We start from the raw sequence: 25,474 nt of genomic DNA, 5'->3' as shown, positions 1-25,474 counted from the left end.
CATACGTCAACAACGACAGACACTGGATACTTCTCCGAAATTTAAACCATGGCTTCCCATTAACTAATTTCTGGGAGTGGTTTAAACTTTTTTGGCTCTTGCTTAAAAAACAAAAACAAACTAACCCTAGGACACCTTTTTCTTTTAAAAATACAACCAATGTGCTTATTTTTTTGATTTTAAACAATGATCTCTGCTGAACCAACTGAGTTAAAAATAAGAGGAAGATTTAGACAAATATTTTAATGAATTTTAGAAATATCCGAGAAAATCATAGAACGATTTTAATTATATTTAAAAAATAACATCTTTAAACATTTTAAATTTATTTAAGCAGTTAAAAAATTGAAATAACGTATCTCAGATATCTTCAATGGTTTCTTTATTCTTATTTATACTTCACATAATGTCTTTATCCTAATAAAACCTTTACTACAATAATTTACTATCTAAACCTCGATTCAGATTGAGAAAATTGACTGCAATCAGTGTATTTCAGTGTAATAAATCGTAGTAAGAGCAACATAAATATTAACCACGTATTTCTTCTCATTGCTCTGCATTCGACTTGTTAATATTTAAAGTTACTGTTGCCAGGGTAAACATTACGCATAGGTGATTCTTCGCATTATCGTCTGCAACCAAGCAACTATTTGCGGAAGAATCCACGTTTCCAGAAAGAAATTTCAGTTAGTAGAACTATTACCTCTGTTATTGTATTTTTTCGGGCAGCATTTCTTTTTGATTTGGTAACAGGAAGTATGGCATGCATTTTTGTACGTGCATATATCCTTACTCATTTAATAGGAAAGGCTTAATCAATAAATAGAAATGGATTGTAGAGAAGTAGTTCATGATGTGATTTCACGGTATCTTTATGATAATAAACAATAGGTATGTTACTGCTAAAGTGCATGCGCACATTACCTAGTAAATCAAGAGATTAACTAAGATGATCTGTTTAAGTACATAATAAGGGGTTTTCCTCATTTTACTAGAGTAATGTAAAGTTTGTTTTCAGACTATTTCTTTGAATGTTTGATTGTATCAACTTGATTCTTTGGATATAAAAAAAATAATATTATGATAATTTTCTTTACTGTAATAATATTTTAAACCCTTTAACTTTCCGTATTATAGTTTTTAATTGATTAGTGATAGATTCGATCTGCTAATTTGTGGAGTGTTTGATTGTATTAACTTGATTCTTTAGTTATCGAAAAATATGAAGAAATAACGTAACGTTAATTCAAGCGTACAGTTACCTAGCTGTTGTATCAGCAAAAAATCTAATTTTCATTCTTACGTGTGCCAACTGGGTAATTTGCAGATTAATAAAATAGCTAGGCAATCTGCAAATTACCTAGCTATTTTACGCGTTAGGTAATTTAGGAAATGAAACAATTTTCGGCACTTAAATAGCTCTTAGTGACTTTGAAAATTTCCTAGATAGACTAAATAACTGATTTCTGCACTTTTATAGTCTTCCTAGCCATCAAATTAAGAAAGAAAAATGAACAAAAAATAAGAAAATTGTGTCAATATGTAGTTTAAGTAGCTTTAAATATTCATTTAAGTATAGCCTTTTTGAAACTGCTAATCCAAAATTTCCCCCGATTGCAAATAAAATCCACATTTCCATTCAATAAGATATTTTCTTCATAAAATTTAGAAAATTAAAGATAATGATTTCATTAAACAGGAGAATGAAAACATTAACAAAATTAAAGGTACAAAACAAATTAACAAAATTAAGTTACGAAATCAGACATAGAAACGTACTATCTCCGAATAAGCACACCTTTTATTAACGTGCTTGAATTTTTGACCCCAGAAAGGGGTCAGGGTTGGCCGTAATCTGGCCGTCTCCATAGTTTTATCAGAAGAACTGTCCAAAGTTAGATCTCTTGAAGTTAATTTTATTTTTTACGTATTTTGTCATATCTCATAAACTTCTTAAGAAAATTGGAAAATTTTTTTACAAACATAACATAACAATCATAAAATTCCTTTATCCACAGATAATTACATGGAAAAAATAACTTATAGAAAATATTTATTATTTTTCTTATTATATTTAAAAATAGACGAAAAATTAATTGATTTATTGTTAAGTATCCAGTTTTGACATCATTTTAAAGAGTGAAATTTTAGATGGCAAAATACAAAATTTGAGCGAAATCAAACGATTAGTTCTGACAAGTTGAATTTTAAAAACGCGATTATTTTTAAAAATTCGATTTCTCACGAACTATTCGACCCATTTCACTCAAATTTTGTATTTTGCTACATAAAGTTACATTTTTTAAAATGATGCAAAATATTGTATAACTTATAATTCAAAATTTTGTCGACTATCATTAAATAAAATGATAAAAAAAATATTTATTTACAAAAAGTTATTTTTTGCATGGAATTATATATTATATTACGTATTACATTTTTATTATGAATATTCAAAGTAATATATATTTCATTTCGATTAATGTTTCTATTTTGCGCTTTATATTAAAGCAATAATTTTCATTTATTTCATAATAAATACAACCAATTGCTTTAAAAAAAAGTTATAAAGAAAGAAAATAATATTATTGTTCAGATGAAATTCTAAAAGTGTGCGTAATTTCGGTGCTCTATTTTTTCAATTCCGTGGAAGGAAATAAAAAATTTAAGAAAATTAACTACATAGGAGTAAAATGATTTATTGCACAAATTAAAAAGGATATAATTGGTAATAGTAGAGAGGATTGGACTGTTTGGATTCTTATTCACAAATTATTTCCCAAAGTCTTCCAACTTATCAACCGCATCTAAAAAAATTATTTGATTGCTTATTAAACATCCATCAAAGGAAAGTAAACCTAAGTTTTCGCTAGTGAAATTTAAGAAAATTTTAGCTTCACACGAACATGTCCCAAACTCACATTTGGGTGGTTTGTGTGATTCAATGGCTGCCTGACAGATTTTAAATTATTATTAAAATCCAATGCATGAAGAATTTGGATAATATCGCGCACATGTCCTGAAAACATGTGCACCTGTAGAAATGTAATTCAGTAATATTAATTTCTTATAACTGCCTATGAGAGTGTGGGAGAAATCGCTATCCATATTAAACTAAGGATCAATATAGGTGGTCATTTCTCAGGAAAACATGCTTCATTACCTTCAATTTCATGCACTCCCATGAGGTAAAACAAAACTATTTAAATTGAAGTACAAAAGGGCTCATTTATTTCCTGTGGACAGTTATAATTCCCCACCGACAGTTATAACTCATACAATTCCTTTATTTGACTACTGTAATTTTAGAATTATCAACACTGTTACAAAGTATTAAAAAAACCTACACTTAGAGATGGTCAGTTTTCTTACCTGTCAGAGGGGAAATAAATTTTTTGTTCACACTAAAAGTAAATTTTGTTTACGGGTTGTTCACTTTAAAAGATAATTTACAGAAATCGTGTTCACGTTAAAAGAACTTCCCGTTAAGCTTGCTCACGTTAACGAGTTCGACTGTATAAGAGGTTATTTAATTTCTCGAAATAACTGTTCTGTAATCAATCGTGCTCATGTTAACTGTATTTTAAGTTATTATATCAGTGGACTATTCGAAATCAAAAATTAGTTCACGTTTAAATAATTTCACGTTAACGAGATTCGACTGTATAAGCTTCTAATAAGAGGTAATTTAAATTCTCGAAATAACTGTTCTGTAGTAAAGAATAACATGTTTTGTAATATTCTATATGAAAAATTTAGCTCCTCAAAAGGCAGTAATTAATGTTAAGTAAGGCGTGAAATTCATAGTCACATGAAATAATTTCTAGTTAAAATTTATGAAAAATTAAGGATACTCTTTTTGATAAGTAAATTCTCATCTTAACAAATCATAGCTCTAAATCCTGATTTTAATTAATGATTTTACATGAGATGCAGTTAAAATCTGTGAAACGAAAATAATCAGGAATTTTCATGTTTCAAGTAGCCTGATAGAGTTATAAAATATTAAATAAAATATTAGCAATATAAAAAAATCCGATCAAATTAATTTCATTTGATTTAATTTGAAAATCTTAAAGTTATATCAAATTGATCTGTCTTCAAAGGTAGTACTAAACTCGGTTGCGCATATTTCGAGAAGCCTTTTATAATTTGCTGAAATTGATTTGAGTCCGTTTTAAGAATAACTATCACTAGGACTCGGATCTTATTTCAATTCCTAATTTTAATCTCTTTGAAAAAGTTATCAACTAGATAGTTTTTTTTTTTTCGTTTTAAACATTTTTGTGTAATTCGCATCAAAAAGTAAGTTTTCAATCTAAGATTATCGAAACAGTCGTTTTGTTATGAAGACTAAACGTCTGTGTAATATTTTATTCTAAAAATTGCACAAGTGAGAAACAGACATTTAATGTTAACTAATGGTATAATGTACAAAGATACGAGAAATAATAATTTCTAATTGAAATTTATAAAGATTAAGTTTATACTGTATAAAAAATTCCCTCTTTAAAAAGTTATACATTTAAATTACAATCTCTATTTGTTAAATATCTCCCTAGTAAATATATAAGTAATTTTAAGTTATATTAAGTATTGTTAAGTAATTTTTAAATAATTCAGAATAACTTTTACTAGTGGTCTATCTAATTGCAATCTTTAATTTTTTAATCTCTTTAAAAATATTTATCAACTAGATAATTTTTTTTTTAAAGTTTTGAACAGTTTTATATGATTCCCGTCAAAAAATTAGTTTCAAATTAAAGATTAACGGAACAACCGGTTTGTTACAAAAACTAAACTTTTATATAATATTTTATTCTATAAATTGAACTAGTGAAAAAAAACAGACAGTTAATGTTAACTAAGACATAAAGTAAAACGATACGAGAAACAATAATTCTAAGTTGAAATTTATGAAGATAAGTTCACACTGTATAAAAAATTCCTATTTTAAAAAGGTAATTATAATCCCTAATTTTTAAATATTTCTCTAGAAAATGTCCTCATTTCGATTCTTTTCATTCGGCGAGCATTTTTATCAGTAATTTAAAGTAATGTTTAGTAATGTTAAGTATTGTTAAATTATGTATAAGTAATGTATAAGCAATATATAAGTAATGTTAAGTAAGGCTAAATAATGTTAAGTAATTTTTAATTAATCTTCAGTACTTTTTATTAGTAATGTATGAAATTAAGCAAATTACAAAGATATTATTTAAAGTTGAAATGAATCAAAATTCAGAATACTCTGTAACAGAAAAATGTCCCATCATAGCAAGAAATAAATTTAAAGTACAATTTCATTTTATAGAATTGTATGGTAGATAAAAATGTATGGTGTGTGAGTATGGAATATAACAAATAAAAAAGTATCATTCTTCTTGTCTCAAGTAATCTAATTAATTCATACGAATATTAAAACTAAATAAAAAATTATTAGCTAGTTTTTTCATCTGATTTAATATAAGAAAATTAGTGATAAGTAATTAAATTTTATTCATATTAGTCTAATTAAAAGTAGATAATTTCTATTTTAAACCTGCTACTTAATACATACGACGCAAATTGATCTTGTGTACTTTTATTTTGATATTGAAAAACCTTTCTTTTATAAGTAAAAGTCATGAAGAAGTTCACTTTCGATGTAACTAATTTAAACAGATTTGGTTAGTTTAAAATATACATATCGCGGGATGATTGCAGTTTTTTATTCTCACAAAAATAATTAAAATAAATTAATAAACTAGGTAGACTTCGATAAATTTTGTAAATGGAACATTTTTATTATAATAAGTAACATCAATTTTTAAATTTTTAATATGTTATCTGCTGGTGCTATAGTATTTGATATTAATTAATTTGTTTTGCCAAAAATATGCTCCTATCAAACATGCTACTGGATATATTATATTTATGTGCAATAATTAGTTGATTTTATTTCAATACTTGTCACGGCTAAAATACTTTAATTAATTTCGAGTGAGATAGATATAGATGTAGAATTGATAATTACTGTTTGTTTAAGTACCACAAAAACATAATAATATATGTAATCAATTTTAGCTAGACCTTTACTGTTTGCATAAGCATAGAAAAGCTTTATTACCATATACTAAAGTCAACTATTAAAGTTACTTTTACTATTAAAGTTACTTTTAAAAGTTGCATTGCCCAAAATTTAAAAATATAAAAATTTAATAGCATTTCTTCTTTTTTTTATCTCATAATATGTGTTAAAAATATATTTATTAAAGCAATATTTCAATTTAGTTAATACATAATTGAAGAACAGTTTATTTAAGAAATGAAATTGATTCAATAAATCTTGACAGCCATATCCTTATAATTTTGAAGTCAACTAGTAGCGTCTCTAACAAAAATATTAGTTATTCATTTCCAACTATTTATAATTATTGAATCCTAGATTGATATTTAGGAAACAAAATTGCAATTATTTTAAGATATCGCCGCAGTGGTTTAGAGGATGGAGCGGTCTCTTTTTAATGAGGCGAACAAGGGTCAAATCATAACATTGGTTGGTGATACAAATTCTGCTCCAGGCTCGCACCAAACACATTGCTGACATGAAATATCCTCAATGGTAGATGGATCATGGGTTAGATTCCCTTAACATAGAGCTGTCCATGGAAAGTTTTGTGGTTTCTCTCTCCATGTTGCAAAAATATTAATTATGCATTTCCAACTATTTATAATTTATTGAATTCTAGATTGATCTTTAGGAAACAAAATTGCAATTATATTAAGATAGCGCTGCAGTGGATTAGAGGATGGAGCGGTCACTTTTTAATGAGGTGAACAAGAGACGAATCGTAACATGGTTGGCGATACAAATTCTGCTCCAGGCTCGCACCAAACACATTGCTGACATAAAATATCCACAGTGGTAGATGGATCATGGGTTAGATTCCCTTAACCATAGAGCTGTCCATGGGAAGTTTTGTGGTTTTTCTCTCTATGTTACGCAAATACGGGTTAGTTATATCAAAAAGTCCTCCACAAAGGCTGGTTTTACCCAATGCTTGATCCAGGTGTTCTTTTGTATTCTGAATTTGGTTCAAAATCACAAGGCTACGGAGTTGAACATTGGTAGTCGTGAACTCAGAACTAGGTCGGCTGCTCAATGCTGGTTATAAAATAAAATTATATTATAACAGCAGCGATGTTTCTGGTGATAGAGCGCTTGCCACTCAATTAGTCGCCAACCAATGAGGGGACTTAGCTTTGAATTCTGCCTCTAACTCGCACCAACCACAGTGTTGACGTAAAACATCCTCAGTGATCATGGGTTAAAATACCCTTAACATCGCGGTAGGGTTAACCGACGGGGGGTTTTCACGGTTTTCTTCCACGTGCAATGCAAATGTTTGTAATTTAGTAAAACTTCTTCCCCGAAGTTTAGTTCCCACCCCCCTGTTTGACCCAAGAGTTCCTTTGTCTTCTGGGTTGGGTTCAAAATTATAACGCTGCAGAGTTGAACGTTGATAGTCACACACCTAAACATTGGGCCTGCTGTTCAACGCCAGTTATGAAATAGAAATTCTATTAAAAGTGCTGAAATTTATATCCCAAAAATATTTTACTTCCCCATGTTAACTTATTGCGAATTATACGAATGCAGTTTCCTTACTCAACTAATTAATTTTACCTTATTAGTTGCTTTATAATTGAATATTTTAAATAATTATTAAAACATTGAATATATATATATATATATTAACAAAATATTAAAGAATTGAAATTTTTTGTTTTACCTTATTCAATAAAGCGTGTTCTAGTAACTTATTATTGTTCTTTTTTTGGGGGAGGGGGAGAAAAACAATACTTATTGAAAAGTTTTCTTTAATAAAAAAAATTCACTTACGAAATCAAAAAAAATTTATGAATAGATAAAATTAAGTTTATTTAATTTAACTTTCTTATTTTTTTATTTATTAAACATAATTTATAGATAATTTTCGGTGGTTCCTTACTTGGTTCGGTTATAAATCCATTGCTCTCCAATTTTAAGCAGTTTTATCTCTAAATAAGTGATCTCTTAAAAAGTTTTCCTTTCGAGTACTTGATCAGGATGATATATTAAATTATACCAACTTTTCATCTTATTTTACCACACGGAAAAAACATTCTGCTAAAATTACCGTACTGTATGGTAACGACAATTTCCGGTAACTCTGGTAATAAATCTCACAATCTTTGGTATTTAAACCATTCATTTGGTAATTTTTCCTTTCGCATGGTAACGTCTTAGCTGAAAGCCTGGTTTTCAAAATTTTAGTTCTTATTCTACACATTTAGTAAAAAAAATATCTAAAACTGAAATGTGAACTTAACTGAATAAATGGTTTTCTTGCCATGCTCTAAGGTATCATAATAAAATTTCCAAATTTTACCACATCTACCAAATTTTTTCACCCATTATAAAATAATATTTCATTGTTAATTTTACCAAAATCCTTAACAAGTCGGTTCGGTAAAAATTACCGAGCCTTCTGATATTCCCATAGAGCCAGAAACACTGTAAATTTTGCTATATTCTAGAAATTTTGACCATACTTTTTTTTTCTCAGGGCAAAATTTTAATGAGATTTGAACAGTATCTTATTGACTGGAATGATTATAACAGAATTGGCCAAAACATAATTGATTACAAGTAATCAATTATTTTTAATGATTACAAGAATTATAATATAGGATTACAATCATATCAATAATTATATGCAGTCATAATTTACCATTACAATTGTAATCATAATAGCTGGGGATAAAGATCTACGATTAAAAGTAATAATGATTTGCGATTGATGAAATTTATGACACGTCAAGATGGAATAATGAATGCAATTAATTGATTGCTTTTAATCAATCACATTTTGCTTAACTTTGAATTATAGTATCAACAAATACTCAGTCAAGACGAATACAGTGATCTTATTCAATATATCTTAACCGTTTATGAAGCCGTGGGAAAAAAGCTAGCTTCCCAAGAATTATTTGCGCTTCTTTTTTGCTGGTAACTTAAGAGACTATGTTTACATGAATTAGAGCAACAGTGAAGGCTTGCGTGGGATCAAGACGAAAGTTTAACATTAAAGTTTAACATTAACTATTTTTTCTTAAACGTAGGCTGCACTTTCTTTTAATCATTTCTTATGAAATATATTTGTAGTTATAAACGCAGAATTTATAAATTCGGTTCGGACGGAAGTTCAAGTTTATAGTCAATTTCTTAAAAAGAAAAAGTTTGAAAATCCCCTCTACTTTCCTACAAAAAATAGTTTTGTAAATCAAATTAATTTTAGCAGTTTTCATTAAATGAATTTCTCTTTATAAATCAATCTGAACCACAAAAATATTTTAGCATAATGTCATTAGTAAAAAATGGTTGCAAGGGTAAACGAAAAGAAATCTGTAAACAATTCATTAACATTAGAAAGTTCTTTCACAAATTCAATTTAGATTTTATTGTGTTTTGCAACAATGATTTATGTTTTGTTTCTAAACAAAATTAAACCTGTAATTTTCTTTTCCCCCATGACCTCTTAACGCGCTGTTTTCACGTATACTGTTTATTAGTAACAAAAAAGTTTTTTTTTAGTAACGTAAATTTCTATACGTTTTCTGACAATGATTTAAAATTTATTCATAAATCAAATTAGTTGAAGTAAAGAACTCGTAGATACTGTTGCACTATTATTTTTCTTTCTCTGAGGTATAACATTTTTATGAAAGACTAGTATCTCCGAAAACTTTGTAATTTTAAATTCAATAAGGCTTAAAGTAATTCTCTTTCACAAATTTTATACCCATCAAATCTTGTTTATACTGTCCTCTAAACATTTTTCGTCTCATCAAATTGATTTTCCAGTTGCTACTACATCTGACAAACTAGCAATATCATCAAAAACTAAAAGCTTTACATAAGAGTATGAAAAATTTTCTAAAATTTTTTCTCTGTTAACGTTTAAAAAAATACAACATTTCAAAAGCTTAACATGCATTTTAAGTTTACATCTTTGAAATGTAAGTTAAATTCGGATCGCTTTCTCTTATTTGATTTAATTTCTAAGTAACATGATTTTGTTAATATCATCCACATTATAGCCTGAGATTCACTGTTCGAAAAAGACATACAATGAAAAGAGAATTAACGAAAGACATACACTGTTAATATTCACCAAAATTTTCTTAATTACGAAATTATTGAAACCAATTAAACTATCAAGACTATTAAAAACCATTATTTTTACACAAGAATACGAAAAAAATTAGCAAACTTTTTTCTTTCTTTAAAATAAAACTAAATAATATACAAAAAAACATACAAACTTCGAAAATTTTAACGTACATTAAAATTTTAAACTGCATAAACTTAGATTAAATTTGATCTATTTCATTAATTCATTTTCATTTCTAAACATTATTGTTATTTAACTAGTATCAACCACATAACAGTGTGAGGTTCGTTGTTCGAAAGAGACATAAAATAAAAAGCGAATTAATGAAAGACATGCACTAGTTAACGTGAGATTTATTGACTTTAACTCCGACAATGATGTACAATATTAATATCATTGATTTTTTGATTTGAAGCTGTATATTAAACCTTTTACTTCAACATTTTGCCCCAAAAAAGTGGACACAAAAGACTTTATTTTTAGGTGTGGCAATTACAATGTTATGACGAAGATAATTTTGGAAACACTTGGAGACTTGACTGCGAGGAAATTATTTTCAATTGCTTAGTATGAAATGTACATAAAAAATCTTTTTATTTAAGTGTACTAGCTACTTAAAGTCATTTTTTAAGTTTGAAGATTTAATCTGTAAAACATGCAATTTACCTTTAAAACCATTTCAAAACAATGGCACTTTCTAATTTTCTTTATATGAAAAACAACAATATTAATAACGAGCAACAAAACGTGTAATTAATGGACATTTCTCCAAAAATATCTTCCTGGTATGTTAAACACTTTTGATTAAAAACAAACGTGCTGAAAACTAATGAAGCATATCCTTTCCTTAATTGGTTCATGCTCTATAGATTAATATGTCCTATCGATAATTTATTTTCATAGTGGTTCCCTAATTATTTTTTTTGCGCCATACATAGTATTCTAGCATTATTTGGTACTAATGTTATCTTGAATATTTTTACCCCAAGTTGAACGCAGTATATTCATAGCATAAGGTTACTGTACCATTAAACTCTACATTCAGTCAAATCCTCTCAGCTGAAACAATGTTTAAGAAATAAATCTCAACAATGAATTTAAAATGGTACATTGTTTTCATAATTATATTTACATGGAATCACAGGGCAAAATAAATAATAAACTCATTTCTGAAAAAAAATATTTTTTCGAGAATACATGAAAGTTTTTTAAAGAATTAATTTATAAAAAAAACCATTAAAAATTACAGTTTAAATCTCATATGAAATTAATCCAGCTGTTATTTTTTTGAAAAAGAGCACACATTTTGGGGACTAACTGATCTGAATTTTTAAAACAATTGTTTTCTCAAATGTCTTTTTAATTTTTAGTAAAGAAAGAATATTTTTTTAATAATAAATATATATAAGAAAGATAATTTGTAAACAAAATAAACCCCGAATGTTGATACTAGTTAGTAAAATATTGGAAGAGGGAGGTTAGCTAACTATTTTTAAAAAAGTAACAAAATATAAACAACAATTGAACTTGCCAAAAATATAGTATGAGCCTTTATTTCGAATGGATACAAATAAAAATTAAATTAGCTACCGACAAGAGATATTAATAATTTTTGAAGGTCTATGATATGCTCATCTTTTCTACACTTGAAGAAAATGAGCCTGATGCGTGGGAAAATGGAATCACATAAATCACAAGTACTTGTGACATTGAGCTCTGCCACACTATTCATAGAACCAGTACCGAGTATTAAGAAGTTTATCACTTGATTCCTTTTTTTTCTTCTGTTATTTGAAAAGAAGCAGGAATTTCCTTCTGTGTTCTTATCAAGACGAAGATTAAGCAGCACTTAATTTGCGTCCTCATAGCTTTGGTTTGGTGGGAAGTCATGGTAATCAAATTTTCATCTTTCATAGCTTGCTAATAGCAACAATAGCTGCTTGTCCAGATTAAGGAATCAAGATCTTTGCTGGGACATTTAATTTTTTTAATATTAAGATGATAGTGGCAAAGAAACGAAGCAACACAGTTGTAACCTGATATATTTTTTTTCATCTTAGGTGACCTGGTGGATGGTATTATTGCTTTTAGAAAATTAAAAGCTGATTTTAGAGGATCTTATTTCATTTAAGCAAATCTGATCTTTCGAGCAACACTTTTATATGTATTGCATCATACACAGCAATCTCAAACAAATGATTGCTGACACGAATGTAAAATCTCCGATGCCTTAGATCTCAAAAAGAATGCCTTTGACTCCCTTATAATTTAATTCCTACGTAACATTGTGAGCCTTGCCATCTATACCATACCGAAGATCATTACAATTTAATTAAAAGAATAAAGTTTTTTTTTTTGTTTTCTTTGCAATTTTGAGTCAGCTAGAGTGCTTTGTTGTTTTTTCTTACTAGTTTCTTCCGTTTTTAAATGCATAGATAACAAGTCTTTTTCAACCACTGCATTGCCACAATCGCTAAATTTGTCAGATAGTAATTGAGGAAATGTAATTTTCCTCTTAGTTCGATTACAATAAGTGGGTAATGCATTGTTGCATAGCATGTTTTTGCATAAAATGCAATTAAATATTCAAGTTACTACGCTGAGCATTTTAGCCATTACAGCAGAACAAAGTTTCTCACTTTCAAATCTATTTTAGATGTTTGAAACTAAAAAGTTTGTTGGGGGGAATAACTTTTTTTTCATTCGAAAGTTCAATAGGATGAAAATTTTAAATTTTATAGCAATGAAATATTTAACTTTATGATACGTAGATAGGAGCTAGATGAGATTTATAAAAACCTTTACAAATAATAAACAACTTCTCCGTGCCTAGAAAAAAGCTTCAAAATTACTAAAGAGCGTCAGTATTTAAAGTGACAAAATTTAAATATTTATCTTAGAATGAAAGACCACGGCCCCTCTTAACGTCTTTTTATCAATCTTTTTTCTTTTTCTTTTTGCAGCTTGTAAATGTTAAAAAGAAGCGGAACGACGAAATTACGCAATTGAATTATGCCGCAAAAAACTTTCACTTGAACTTTGTTGACTTGATAAATTAACAAGACTTATACACAGAAAAGATTATAGAATAACAAAAAAAAAGATTGTCGTTTTGAATTAACATAGGTATTATAAGTATAGTAAAAATTTTATGCATTGTTAGTAATTGGGTGATTTTTCATAATAAATTTCATTTTAATATTTATCATTTGTTGCTTATTTTTACGCTCTTTTAAGCTTATTAAACCATTTTTTCAACTTTCATGTCATTAGAAAATTTTATTAACTTTTATGAATAAATAATAAATAATTTTTGAAAATTTGTATTTTTTTATTGACCAGCGTTGAATAGTGAATCTATATTGGATTTTCGACTACCACTATAAAACTCCTTAGCCGTGGCGAGGTAAACCACAACACCCCTTACGTTTTGCCCGACCGTAAAGAACCCTAACTCAAGATTCATTGTATGACTCAAGATTCATTGTATGAAATATTTTACATCAACAATGTGTTCTTTACTAGCGGAAGGCCGTATGCGAATAAGTATACACCTGCACGTCCCATACATTGGGAAACGAATCCTTCTATCTTCTCGACTTGTACAGTAAATAATATTTTCTCCTATAGGTACAGGCCGGGGTAGCCTAATGGTCAGAGAATCGGAGGGACCGGGGTTCGATCCTCGACTCCATTAAGACCCACCGAGTACATGCGATATTCGAGCTCGTAAAATCTGTGAAATCGAAAGTTCTGTGGTCTGTCTCTGAGCAATACCATTTGTACAGGGGTCTGCAGAAATTTGCTTCCTCTTCAGATCTATGTCTAAATTGAGGAAGTGGCCTCACGAATGAGTGGGGCAACCATCTATCCGTGGGGTTCTGAGCCAAGACGTACTTTCCCCTTTGTGGTGCTTTCTAGTCAAATGAAAACAGCACATTACTGATTTAATTCGCAAAGCCATTGGTTGACGAACTTGGAAGTGTCATTAGAGCCATACATATGTATTTTAAATGTAAACAAAAATTCTTTAAATAATGAGGATTCAAAATATTCCATCGCAACGGACAAATAAAATTTAACTTGTTTTTATATCTAAGATTATCACTTACAAAATAATGCATTGTAAACATAATGTACGGTAATTGAGAAATAATGCTGGCTTAATTTTTTTTATTGAATCTTACATCTAATGTAGTATCATTTTTTTATATTGGTTACTCGAGTAATAAAATTTGTAGTTCAAGATTAATTTTTTTGCGGAAATCGAACGACCACCAAGCATCCGAATAGTGTTTTTATTAAATGTAAAATAACAAAAAAGATGAAATTAACGAGGCCCTACTCTTCACTTGCTTGAAAACTCAATAACGTTCTTTATTTTTAACACAATAGTAAACTAAAAAAACAGCCTGCTCTAGTACCAGATAGAAGGCTATTATTAGCTTATCGGCTACTCCTAGTTATAGATACAAATATGCAAATGAACTCAAATTCGATGTGGTTCATGAGATTTAATACAAATTATTTGTTGCTCTAGTAAATCATAAATTTTTCAATTAGTTTACGATTTGCTATTTTCTGACAACCGCTAGCTAAACTCTTGGCCTGTTGTCAATAGTTAGTTAGTTCAGAAATTCTTATAACAGGCAAAGAAACAAGAGCTCTTTCTAAACACGTAAGCAAAAATTTTTACGATACATTTTCCTCCCTAACAAAAGTTTAACACCTATCGGTTTGCTTTAGAAGAATTTTTTTAATATCATTTATGGTGTCACTCACACTAAATGTACCAAAGGGATATAGAACCGTTATAACTCCTCCCTAATCAATAAGACCATTTGAAAATTGACTCTTTACAAGTTTATATCAACTGGAGAAAAAAATTTATACTTTAATATTCTTTGAATCTGAAAAATGATCTACGATTCCAAATTATTTTTTTTTCGAATGTTTCCCATAACCTATTTTATTATTTTCAATTTTAAAAAAAGCGTTTAGTGCGTACTTACTAAATTTTATGAGCTGAATTCAGTAGAAAAATCAAATTTCGTCGCTTCTAGTAAGGGGAAGAGTAAGTAAACGCATTGAGTTTCTGAAATTTTTTACAGTATAGTCGTATGACTCATATTTTCAGCTCTCGAAATTGGTTACTGGATTTGAAATAAAATTGGATCAGCCTTAAAAATAATACTTAACTGCTTATTAGCCTAACAATGAAAGCCAACAAAATTCGGTTTGCCATCATTTCAAAGTGTTTTTCAACATTAAGGTTCCATTACAATAGTCTGTATAAAATATGCTTAGCCCCACATTTTAGTATATTTCCTGATTCATGAGAGGTTAACCTCTTCTTAATTCTGTATTCTTATCACATTTTAGGTAAAAGTGTGATAGCTTTTTTCATCCTTATCATCCAAAAGATATCATGACCATTTTACTAAGCAGAATTACCTTGTATTCCTGAACTATATTTATTTGTCATTTTGCTATGGGTCTATTTTCGTATGTGTTTTATCAATAGTACATTATCAATTTTATAGCTTTGAAAAAGTACTAATTGTTGCTAAAAACCAAGTAATAAATTAAAAAAATATAAAACAAATTTTTTTTAAGAAATTTCGAGCAAAACCGTGACTTTTTGAAAGTTTCGTGGACATTCGCACCGTGACAAATTTACGACCCTAGTTATGGTCGAGCTTCCAACAGTGGTGAACTATGAAAAATGTGTTAATTTCTCAATAAGACACGTACAGTGTTCTCACTAAGTGTTTTTAGAAAGGTGGCCCATGATGCAAGCCTTTTTACAGAGGTAAAAATTTTACAGAGGCCTTTTTACTTTTCGTAAAAATGTTATCCCTTTTTTTTTCAGAAAAAAAATCTCTTTTCTTATGTTAAAAAAAAGAAATTGCTTCAACAGAAAACAAAGAGTTTACATTATCAATTTTACTGCAATTTATTTTTAGGCTAAATTAAAAAAAATATTATTTTAGTTTGTTAGTTTGAATATTTCGAATTCCGTTTTGAGGAACACTAATCTATCTTGATATAATTGATATAATTTCATGACGATTACCCTTCAAAACTGAAATTGCCCTTATTTTTAAAAAGCACCCTACTGCATATCTGTCATATTCTCTGATTTGATATTACAGGTAGATTCTTTATACAAAGATGTAATCAAATTCTGCTCTTTAAAAAGTGCTGTAACCAGAAAGAGACGTTTAGTGAAATTTTTATAAATGGAAAAAGAAAGTCTTTAATATATCTGATCAAGATATTATAACAAAACAAAAATGTAACAGATAATTTGCTTAAATTACTTACATATCCATTTTCTTAGAATATCAGACTTAGATTTCGCTGACAAAACGATTTTCTTGCTAATTTTATTTGATGTTATCAATAATACATTCGAAATAATATATGTATGTAAAATGTCAGTTAATTAAAAGACTAATTAACCATTATTAGGATTAATTAACTCACTCTTCATGCATTTTGACGCAATTCTAATGCAAATTACATAGTAAAAAAGTGATTTGAAAGATGGATGCAAAGAGTTAACTTACTTGAACGTCTCTAAACTTGTTGCAACCAAAACCTTGCCATTTCGGAGACCCGGAAACGGCTTGAAATGCCATTGGATAGGCAGGTTCCAGAGGGAGTTGGAAGTGTTTCATTCAGAGATGTACTGTCTATTTCATAACTGGATGGTTAATGCCGATGGAAAAGCTGCGATCATTCATAGCACGTGTATCACTATGGCTACCAACAGAACTACAATCAGATGTTCTGCTCTGATGCCGCTCGGATTAGACGCGCCAAATATGCAAAAGGGTCGCCTCTAATGTTTATTAATTGTTCTTTCAAATTGATGAATACATTTGAAATTGATATGTATTGATACATTGCTCTAAATATTTGGCGATTAATTTTTTTTATTGGTGATTTCGCGCTAAGATGTAGTAGTTTAGATGTCTGGAAAATTTTAGAATTATATTTATAGAGTTATTGTTTATATTAATGTTATTCTTTCTTTCTCTATCAACTTTTTTCTTTTTTTGTAGTGATTTGATATTGAAAACATTTGCTCTTATTATGCATAAAAAAGAGTCTTTGTTACCCTATTTGTATAAAGATAAATATAAGGCAAATAATTTTAAATAAATATAATTTTGTCAGAATTTATAACGTAAAATATTTGTACCGATTAAAATGTGTGATTAATGTAAATGCGTAGTGCGTGCTTGTAAATGTGAACAGATAAATGTGTAAAAATGCAAACTATGAATGTGTATCTATGAAATATGCATCATTTGCAACGTGTATTAACATTATTTTTCGAAATCAGGAAATAATTGTAAGTTAGAAAACTTTTCCGTAAAATACCATAAGAAATATACTTCAAATTCCAATCTAAGAAAGTCACCTGTATATGTTCTTTAAAACTCTATATCAGTTTTTACATTTCTAGGGTAAGGTATAGTAGAATATTCTAGTACAGAGAATAATACATTATTTAAACACATACACCCAGCTATTATAAAGATTGAGAACTTTTTTGTTGTACGATCTTTCAAATACAACGGTAAAAATTTAATAATTTGGATAACATAATTTCAATTTTATATTTTTTACAATGAAAAAGGAAGTTTGAACTGGCATGCCCCTTCTTAACTTCCCCCAACAATAGGAAAATAATTACATCCGAAATATGTGACTTTTTTCTAGTTAAATACATTAAAAATCTTTGATAGGACTCAATCAAACAAAGCCACGATCGTAACATATTTTATGAAATCATAACTTTAGGGAAATGCATGTATAACTGGGTTAGGTGCAAAGTTAAGCAATAATTTGTATATGCTAAGTTTTACAGAAATCAAATAAGTATAAACCTTGTAAAATGTTCATAATTAGTAAAACAAATTATATACAGATGGAATTAATGTAATTAAGGCGTTGCAAAGTTCCAGTGGCAAAACTTTGTTATTATAAGGAATCGAAGTCGTTTTATATACCATATTGTGTAATTTCTTTAATGAAAAGTAAATAAAATAACTCGATATGTAAATGAAACAATACATAGAGGCAGGTATGGCTGAGGGATGAAGTCCTCGAACTCCGGTAACTGTTGGTCAATTCGTATACCTTGCAAGCTCACACCAGCCTCAGTGTTGGCGTAAATAATTTCAGTGGTAGACGTATCAAAAGTTAGAATCTTCTAACTGCCGGACTAACCGAGGGCGGGTTTCGTGATATTCCTCTCCGCGAAACGTTTATTCGGATAGTCCCGTCGTTCTATGAAGGTGAATTTGTCCTAATGGTTGATGCATGAGTTCTCTTGTCTTTCAGATTGGAATCAAATTTGCAGAGTGGTTGGAGCAATCAATTAGCACTCAGAATAATAAATGTTTAAAAATTGCAAACAAGGTTTCGACGAAATATAGTTAAATATCGATTAATGAATCAGGTGAGGAATACCAAAGTTGTGTCAAAGTTTTAGTTCTACGAATAAAACTAAAATCCTGCCAATTATGCATTCTTAAGGACTTTACTGTACCTAAAAAAAATTAATAATGTAAGAAATTATTCCCTATTCTTCAAGTGATCTGTCTCAATTTCTTTAAAAGAAGAAAAAATGATATTTTTATGTAGATACTTTAAAAACTTATTTGTGTGAAATTTATTGATCTAAGTGCCTTTTTTTAGTTAACATGCCTTATTTACAAATATTTACCTAGAATTACTATATTGGGTTACGTCATGATAAAAAACATACTCATATTCGTTTTTGTTGTTATACAAAAGTTAAAAGCCGCTCAGTTAACAACTCAGAGCGTAAGGAACACTCACTATATGAATAGCATGTAGACAACAACGGTTTTAACTAACACATACAAAAAATATGGTCAAAGCTACCAAAATATGGTAAAATTTACCATGCTTCTGGCTCTGGGGAGCACCAAAAAGCACGGTAATTTCAACTGAAGCGCTTTGGTTTGGACTTTAGGTAAAATTAACATTAAAATCTGTTTTTATTACCTTGCTGTTTGGTAGAAAATGTGGTAAAATTTGGTAATTTTATCATGATACCTTAGAGCATTGTACAAAAATCACTTATTCTGTTAAATTTACTTTTCAGTTTTGTATTTTTACTAAATGTGGGATAATAAGAACTATAATTTTGAAAATCAGAATTTTCTATAAACCGTTATCATATAAAAGGGAACTGTTACCGTATAACAGGCTTAAATATCGCATATTTTGGTTTATTACCTGAATTATGGTTGTTATTTTTTTACCATAAATTTTGTTACCATACAAGTATGTTGATTTTACCAAAATTTTTCTTCAGTGAAGAAATCTTGGTACTCCTAGTAATCTTCAGTCCTAATTTTAAAATAATGACTATAAAGATTTTCTTAAAAAATGTGTTTAAAAGTTGTCGTCTTATTCTTATTATCTGCCAACAAATGGGATGATTCCTTTCTAAAAAATAACACTGAAAGTTATTGTTTTTAAATAAGAAAATGGAAATGTCTTTCCAGGAAATGAATTCAATAGTTAATTTTAAAACACCCTTCATATGTTCAGTACTCAGTTTCGTAAATTCTATAGATTTTCTATTGCTAAAAATTTGAATTCCTCGAAAGACTTGCAGCATATTATATGCAAATAACACAATATATAATATACATTCAAATATAATGAATTATATTTAAATCACTCAATGCAAAAAAGGTTTCATTCTTACAAGTTACTTTTTGAGAAAGCTAAAAAAAAAGAAATATTTTTTTGCTTTTTTATCAGTGCAATTCCTATTTTTCCATCAGAAAAAAATGTACGTTTATGATTTAGACATTACATCATAAACATAATTTTTCACAGATTTTTTGCTTAGATCAATAAGCAGAATTTTTCTTAAGTAGTTAGAAGAATTGAAGCCATTTCTGCAAATAGTGATTCATTTACTCAAAGAATCAGAGATAGTTCGTTCTTGTATATAAAGTCCCAAATCATGATTTTTTTAACAGTTAACTAAAATTACTTACACATTTTAGATAGAAATCAAACAGTTAATTTGGATCAAAAAACAGGAAAGTCAATTAGTTATGCGGAAGGATCATACTTTTCATTTTGAGCTCTTTACTAAATTAAATATTTACAAACATGCAAAAATATAACTATGTTTTAACTATAACTAGATAAATAATTATAACTTATTTACAGTAAAATATAAGTGTATTTTATGTTACATCGTATTCTAATATGTTTCGATTANAAAATTTCGCGGTTCCCATTTTTGTTTTATTTACTTTTATGACTTACTTTTGCTTACTTTGATTGCGCGCGCATACTTTGATCAAAGTACTTTGATCGTGTCAACCCGCCTTAAATTATGTCATTTTTAAAATTTGTTTAAACCAATTGGTTATTCAATATTCAATACTTTTAATGCTTCACATTTAAATAGTAAATATATATTTCTGATTAAAATTAAATTTTAAAATCGTATGAGATCTCTTAATTATCGTATCAGCTTAACTTAATTTGAGTTTTATTTCCTTACTAAGATTTATATTAATTTACTTGAGCAACGCAGTTTACGTTTAATCATATATTTAAAACTACTTAATCATCTAGCTTCGCATTTAAATAGTAAATATATATTTCTGTATAAAATTGAATTTTAAAATCGTATGAAATCGTTAAATTATCGTATCAGCTTCACTGAATTTGAGTTTTATTTCTTTACTAAAATTTATTTTAATTGTAGCAACGCAGTTTATGTTTAATCATGTATTTTAAACTGCTTAATCTACTTGATGTGTATAGTAGCTGGAATCTTATACATTCGTTATGTGGTAAATTTTGAGTTTACTATTTTCCAAATATTTATAGATTTTAATATGTGCAACATTAATAGAATATTTGCCTTAAAATTTAAAATTTGGCAATTTTTTCAATCTAATTTTTGAATCTTATTTATTTTTCTATTTAAAACTTTAAAAATAAACTATTACTTGAATTTTACATAATATGTCACTTCTGACTTTCTAATTGTGGTTCGTGAGTGTTTTCAAGCTATTACGCTCTTTGCTAATATTTGAAATTCTTATTTATTTTCAAACTTTCATTGAATTATTATTATTTTTTCATTTTACAGAATGCAAATTAGCAACATAGCTAAATAAGCTAACTTTAAAACGCTTTGAAAATTTGATGTGATTTATGTGGTTTATGTTTCATACAGTATGACCGACTTCTGCTATTTTTATTAACTCTGCATCTAATTACTTTAACGCAGCTTTTAAAGTAACTATTTATTTATTTTTTACCTTACTTATGTGCAAAAATCAACACATTTTAAATTTTTCTTAACACAGTGCTTAACACAAAAGGGTGACAGGACTCTTAAAATAAGTTTCATTTTAACAGCAATAACTTTGACTTGTAATAATTAATTCATTATACAAATACAGATTGTTTAAGCATTATTAGTAATTGTATGTTTGTAATTGTGAATGAACCTAAACAAAATAAGTTGCAATTTTTTTTAAAAGTGTGTTGAATTTTATTTTGTACTTAAACATAAGGGTTTATCAATTTTTAAAATTTATCAAATTCAGGTAAACATATTATAGAAAATATATTTATTCAACAGAAATTAATGATGAAATTTCAGATAAATAGCTTGCAACTATTAAATCTTTCGTTTTAATATAAATAAGTGCATTGCCTTATTTTTATTTAAATCATATGCTTATGGTAGCAAAATAATTAATATTGTCCATTATATTTGTATCGAACTATCATATATAAATTATTTTATTTCCAGAAAATATAATTTAATTCAAACTAAGACACGATGCACTTATATCAAAATTTATGATTTTCTTAACTTCGAAATTTCTTTTTTACTTATTCCAAATTATGATTCAATCTAAAACGAAAATAACGCCTTTTACTAATACGATATTATGGTTCAATCTGAAACCGAAAAAAAAGCTTCCTGCTGGTTCAATCTAACATCAAAAGATAGTTTTTTACTTATTCAATATGGATCGACATAAAACCATAAAAATGTTTTCATGATCAATTGAGATAGTAACTGAGCCTAGAATTATAGTAAGGCTACAAGAAATTTTCACGATATTAAGGCACAGTACGAACTAGTTTTAGTTTTCAACAGTATATCTAATAATCCGGCCTGAATTTTTTTCCTTTTCACTTTTATTTACATATTTTAGTTAAATTAATCAGCTTTTCTTGTTACATTAATCAACTATTTTTTATTAATCCGTTATTTATTTCCTTCTTGATTTTAGTTTTTCTTTTTTACTAAGAAAGAGTTTTTCTTTATAATTTTAATTTTATTGAATATTTTAACGCGATAGTTAATTTAATCTTTAGGTAAATCATAACTTATTTCCTATTTGCAATTCAATTAGTGTCCGCGAAGATGCTGATATACCTGCTTTTCGAGAATTAGAATCTTAAAAAGTGATGGAAAATCATAACTAATTTCCCAACTTTACTAATCTTACTTAAAAATCTAAAAATTAAGAAATATCGATCGCGATTTCAGAATTTCTTGTTTGGCGTAAAGTTGATTTTGGCGCTGAATAACCATTTCGAATTCTTATGCTAATTTTTAAAACATAATTTATTTATTATCAAATACGAGCAGAACATATTTTTGTCCTGATAAGCTTATATCAAAAGAAAGTTAGTTTAATATATGTAAATATTTCAATTTCATGTATTATTTGTTTAAGAAAAATGAAAAACTTTTCATATGATGAACAATTTTTCAGTTTGTACTGAAAAAATTTAAAAAATTTAATTTTCATACACAGTGCCCATTCCTCGCCGAAAAACTACATTTCTTACTTGGCTTTTAGTGAAAAACTTGTGTTTTGAAAACTTTCATATAAACTTACTAGAATGTGATATGTCCGTTTGATTTAAAATTGTGAACTTTATTTTTTACACTCATATTTAGAGGATTGACTTATAAAACAGCATAATTTTTTAAAAACTTAATTTTCAAATTATTAAAATAAATCAAGGAATCTATTTTTTGTTTTTTATTTATTGAACTAAGTATGTAAGATTTTCGTAATTTTTAGCATTTTAAGTGTTTATTTCAAACGTCTAATAGTTGGTTAGATCCTCGGTAATGAAAAATGATCCTTCCATTATTCAATTGAAATTACATTATTTTTCTTTGAAAGATCGATGCATTACAAAATATTTACAATACTTAGTTTTTATTTTAATCCCTAGGTGACGTTAATGCCGTATAGAAGAGTAAAATTAGTAGTTCTAACTTCTCTTACTAGATGGCATAAGAGCGATGATAGTACTTTAATTGCTGGTGAAAAGATTCAAGAGAAAAATTAGATGCGGCTGGGAACTTTTTTTTAAAATGGTATCTGTTCGGGTAAAAAAAAAAGAGTATAGAAAAAAATTCATTTACAAAATAAATTGAAAAATAGATCTGCATTTGTTGTAAAGGGGCGCAATGTATTTTGTGTTTATAGTAAGTAGAAAAAAAGCAATTGATTAGTATAGTATGCAAAATACTTTTTACTTACATTAAACACATTTTTTTTAACTTTTTTAAAATTTTATTTATTTACTTATTTTTACGATATTTGGATTCTTGACCCTTAAAATATGGGAGGGTAGTAATAATTTGGATATATATATCCGGTTAGTTTGGTCTAGAAAGCTGTAGGAAGTTTGGTCCTCAGAATATTAATTCACTTATTGTGTATTTTCACTTATTGCGTATTTAGCCATATCTCTAGAACTCTCTTGGTGAATCTAAAATTTTTGTACACATTGGTGAAACTCATTCACCAAAACGAATTCGATGTGATAAATCTTCTTTTTAAAATTATTTATTATTTTTCATAACTGGTTGAAAATTTTTTGAATTGTTCGGTATGCATATTTTTATACCTATTTAATACGCGTAATTTCATATGAGAAAGTCAAAAAATTAAAGGAAATAGATCAAATAGTTCTTGAGAAATAAAAATTTAAGAATACAATTTCTTTGAGATGGTGAAATGCGCAAATAGGGAAATTAATATTAAGGGGTCAAATTTTTCGACCGCTGTCCTGATCTGATCAAGCTATTGGGAACCTATTATTCAGATTACCACCACGACTTCCTCCCACATAATATTTAGAAAGTCCAACATTACCATCAGTCGAAAATGAAGTATGTTTATTCAGAGAAAATACAGTGCACCAAAAAACGGACCACCTCACCTTTAATAACTTTTGATCTAGTAATCGGGTCCTCAGGTTCTAGAACTCAATCTTAATGGCTAGAGGGGGTTACCTCAAATATCCTAAATAATAACAGCAAACGATATTTTAAGTTACGAAATCAGACACAAAAATTTACTTTCTCTGAATAAACATACCTTTTTCTTGACGAATTCGAATTTCGAACTCCTAAGATATGAGGGGTAGCCGCAATCTGGGAAATATTCGGTCAAGAGAGCGCTCCAAAGTTTGAACCCCTTTTTAATTTTTGCATAATTCGCTATATTTCAAAAAATTTTTAAGCGAATTGAAAAAATTTTGCACACAATTATAAAATTCGTTTAGCCAAAAATAATTCTATGCAAAAAATAACTCTAAGTGAATATTTATTATTTCATTTTATTCGTTTATTTAATAAAAGTCGAAAAAATTTTGAATTGGGTATAAAATGTTTTGCGTCATCTAAAAGAATATAATTTTACATGATTAAATACAAAATTTGAGCAAGATAGGTTGAATAGTTTCTGAGAAATTAAATTTCAAAAATGTCACATATTTAAAAAATTTGATTTCTCAAGAACTATTCAACTGATATTGCTCTAATTTTGTATTTTGCATGTAAAATTGTGCTCTTGAAAGTGACGCAAGAAATTATATACCTTGCAGTTCAAATTTTTTTGGACCATTATTAAATAAAGTAATAAGAAATAATAAATATTTACTAAAAGTTATTTTTTCCATGTAATTATTTTTGGATAAACTAATCATGTAATTGTGCTCAGAAATTTTTCAATTCGCTTACTTTTCGTAATATTCTTATATTTAAACATACAGGTAATGGGTTTTTATAGAGGAGATTTTTTATATACTTCCCATTTGTATTTATTTTTAACGTATTGAATTACAATGTTAACCAATTGATACACGAACGTAAACAAGTGCAAACCGGTTTCAGCGGTGTAAAAATAATAAAGCTGTAT

At 27.9% G+C, this 25,474-nt stretch overlaps 1 protein-coding gene and 1 long non-coding RNA gene across 2 annotated transcripts in view; one reads left to right on the top strand and one right to left on the bottom strand.

The window, feature by feature from the left end:
• The window catches only part of LOC139427069 (uncharacterized), a 58,583-nt gene extending 45,195 nt beyond the window's left edge, over nt 1-13,388 (top strand). The window contains exon 4 of the long non-coding RNA XR_011638232.1: nt 13,166-13,388. This is a non-coding gene — a long non-coding RNA (uncharacterized lncRNA). The remainder of the gene's footprint in view (nt 1-13,165) is intronic.
• Nucleotides 1-16,927, bottom strand: part of LOC107447347 (uncharacterized) — a 47,288-nt gene extending 30,361 nt beyond the window's left edge. The window contains exon 1 of the mRNA XM_016062228.3: nt 16,775-16,927. Coding sequence (XP_015917714.1) covers nt 16,775-16,885 — 111 coding nt within the window. The 5' untranslated portion in view covers nt 16,886-16,927. The remainder of the gene's footprint in view (nt 1-16,774) is intronic.
• Nucleotides 16,928-25,474: the final 8,547 nt, after the last annotated feature.

The sequence above is a fragment of the Parasteatoda tepidariorum genome, chromosome X1, assembly GCF_043381705.1.
Source record: "Parasteatoda tepidariorum isolate YZ-2023 chromosome X1, CAS_Ptep_4.0, whole genome shotgun sequence".
In the NCBI taxonomy this organism is placed as follows: Eukaryota; Metazoa; Arthropoda; class Arachnida; order Araneae; family Theridiidae; genus Parasteatoda; species Parasteatoda tepidariorum.
Note: the sequence above shows the minus strand (reverse complement) of the source record. Positions and strands in the feature narration are given on the sequence as shown.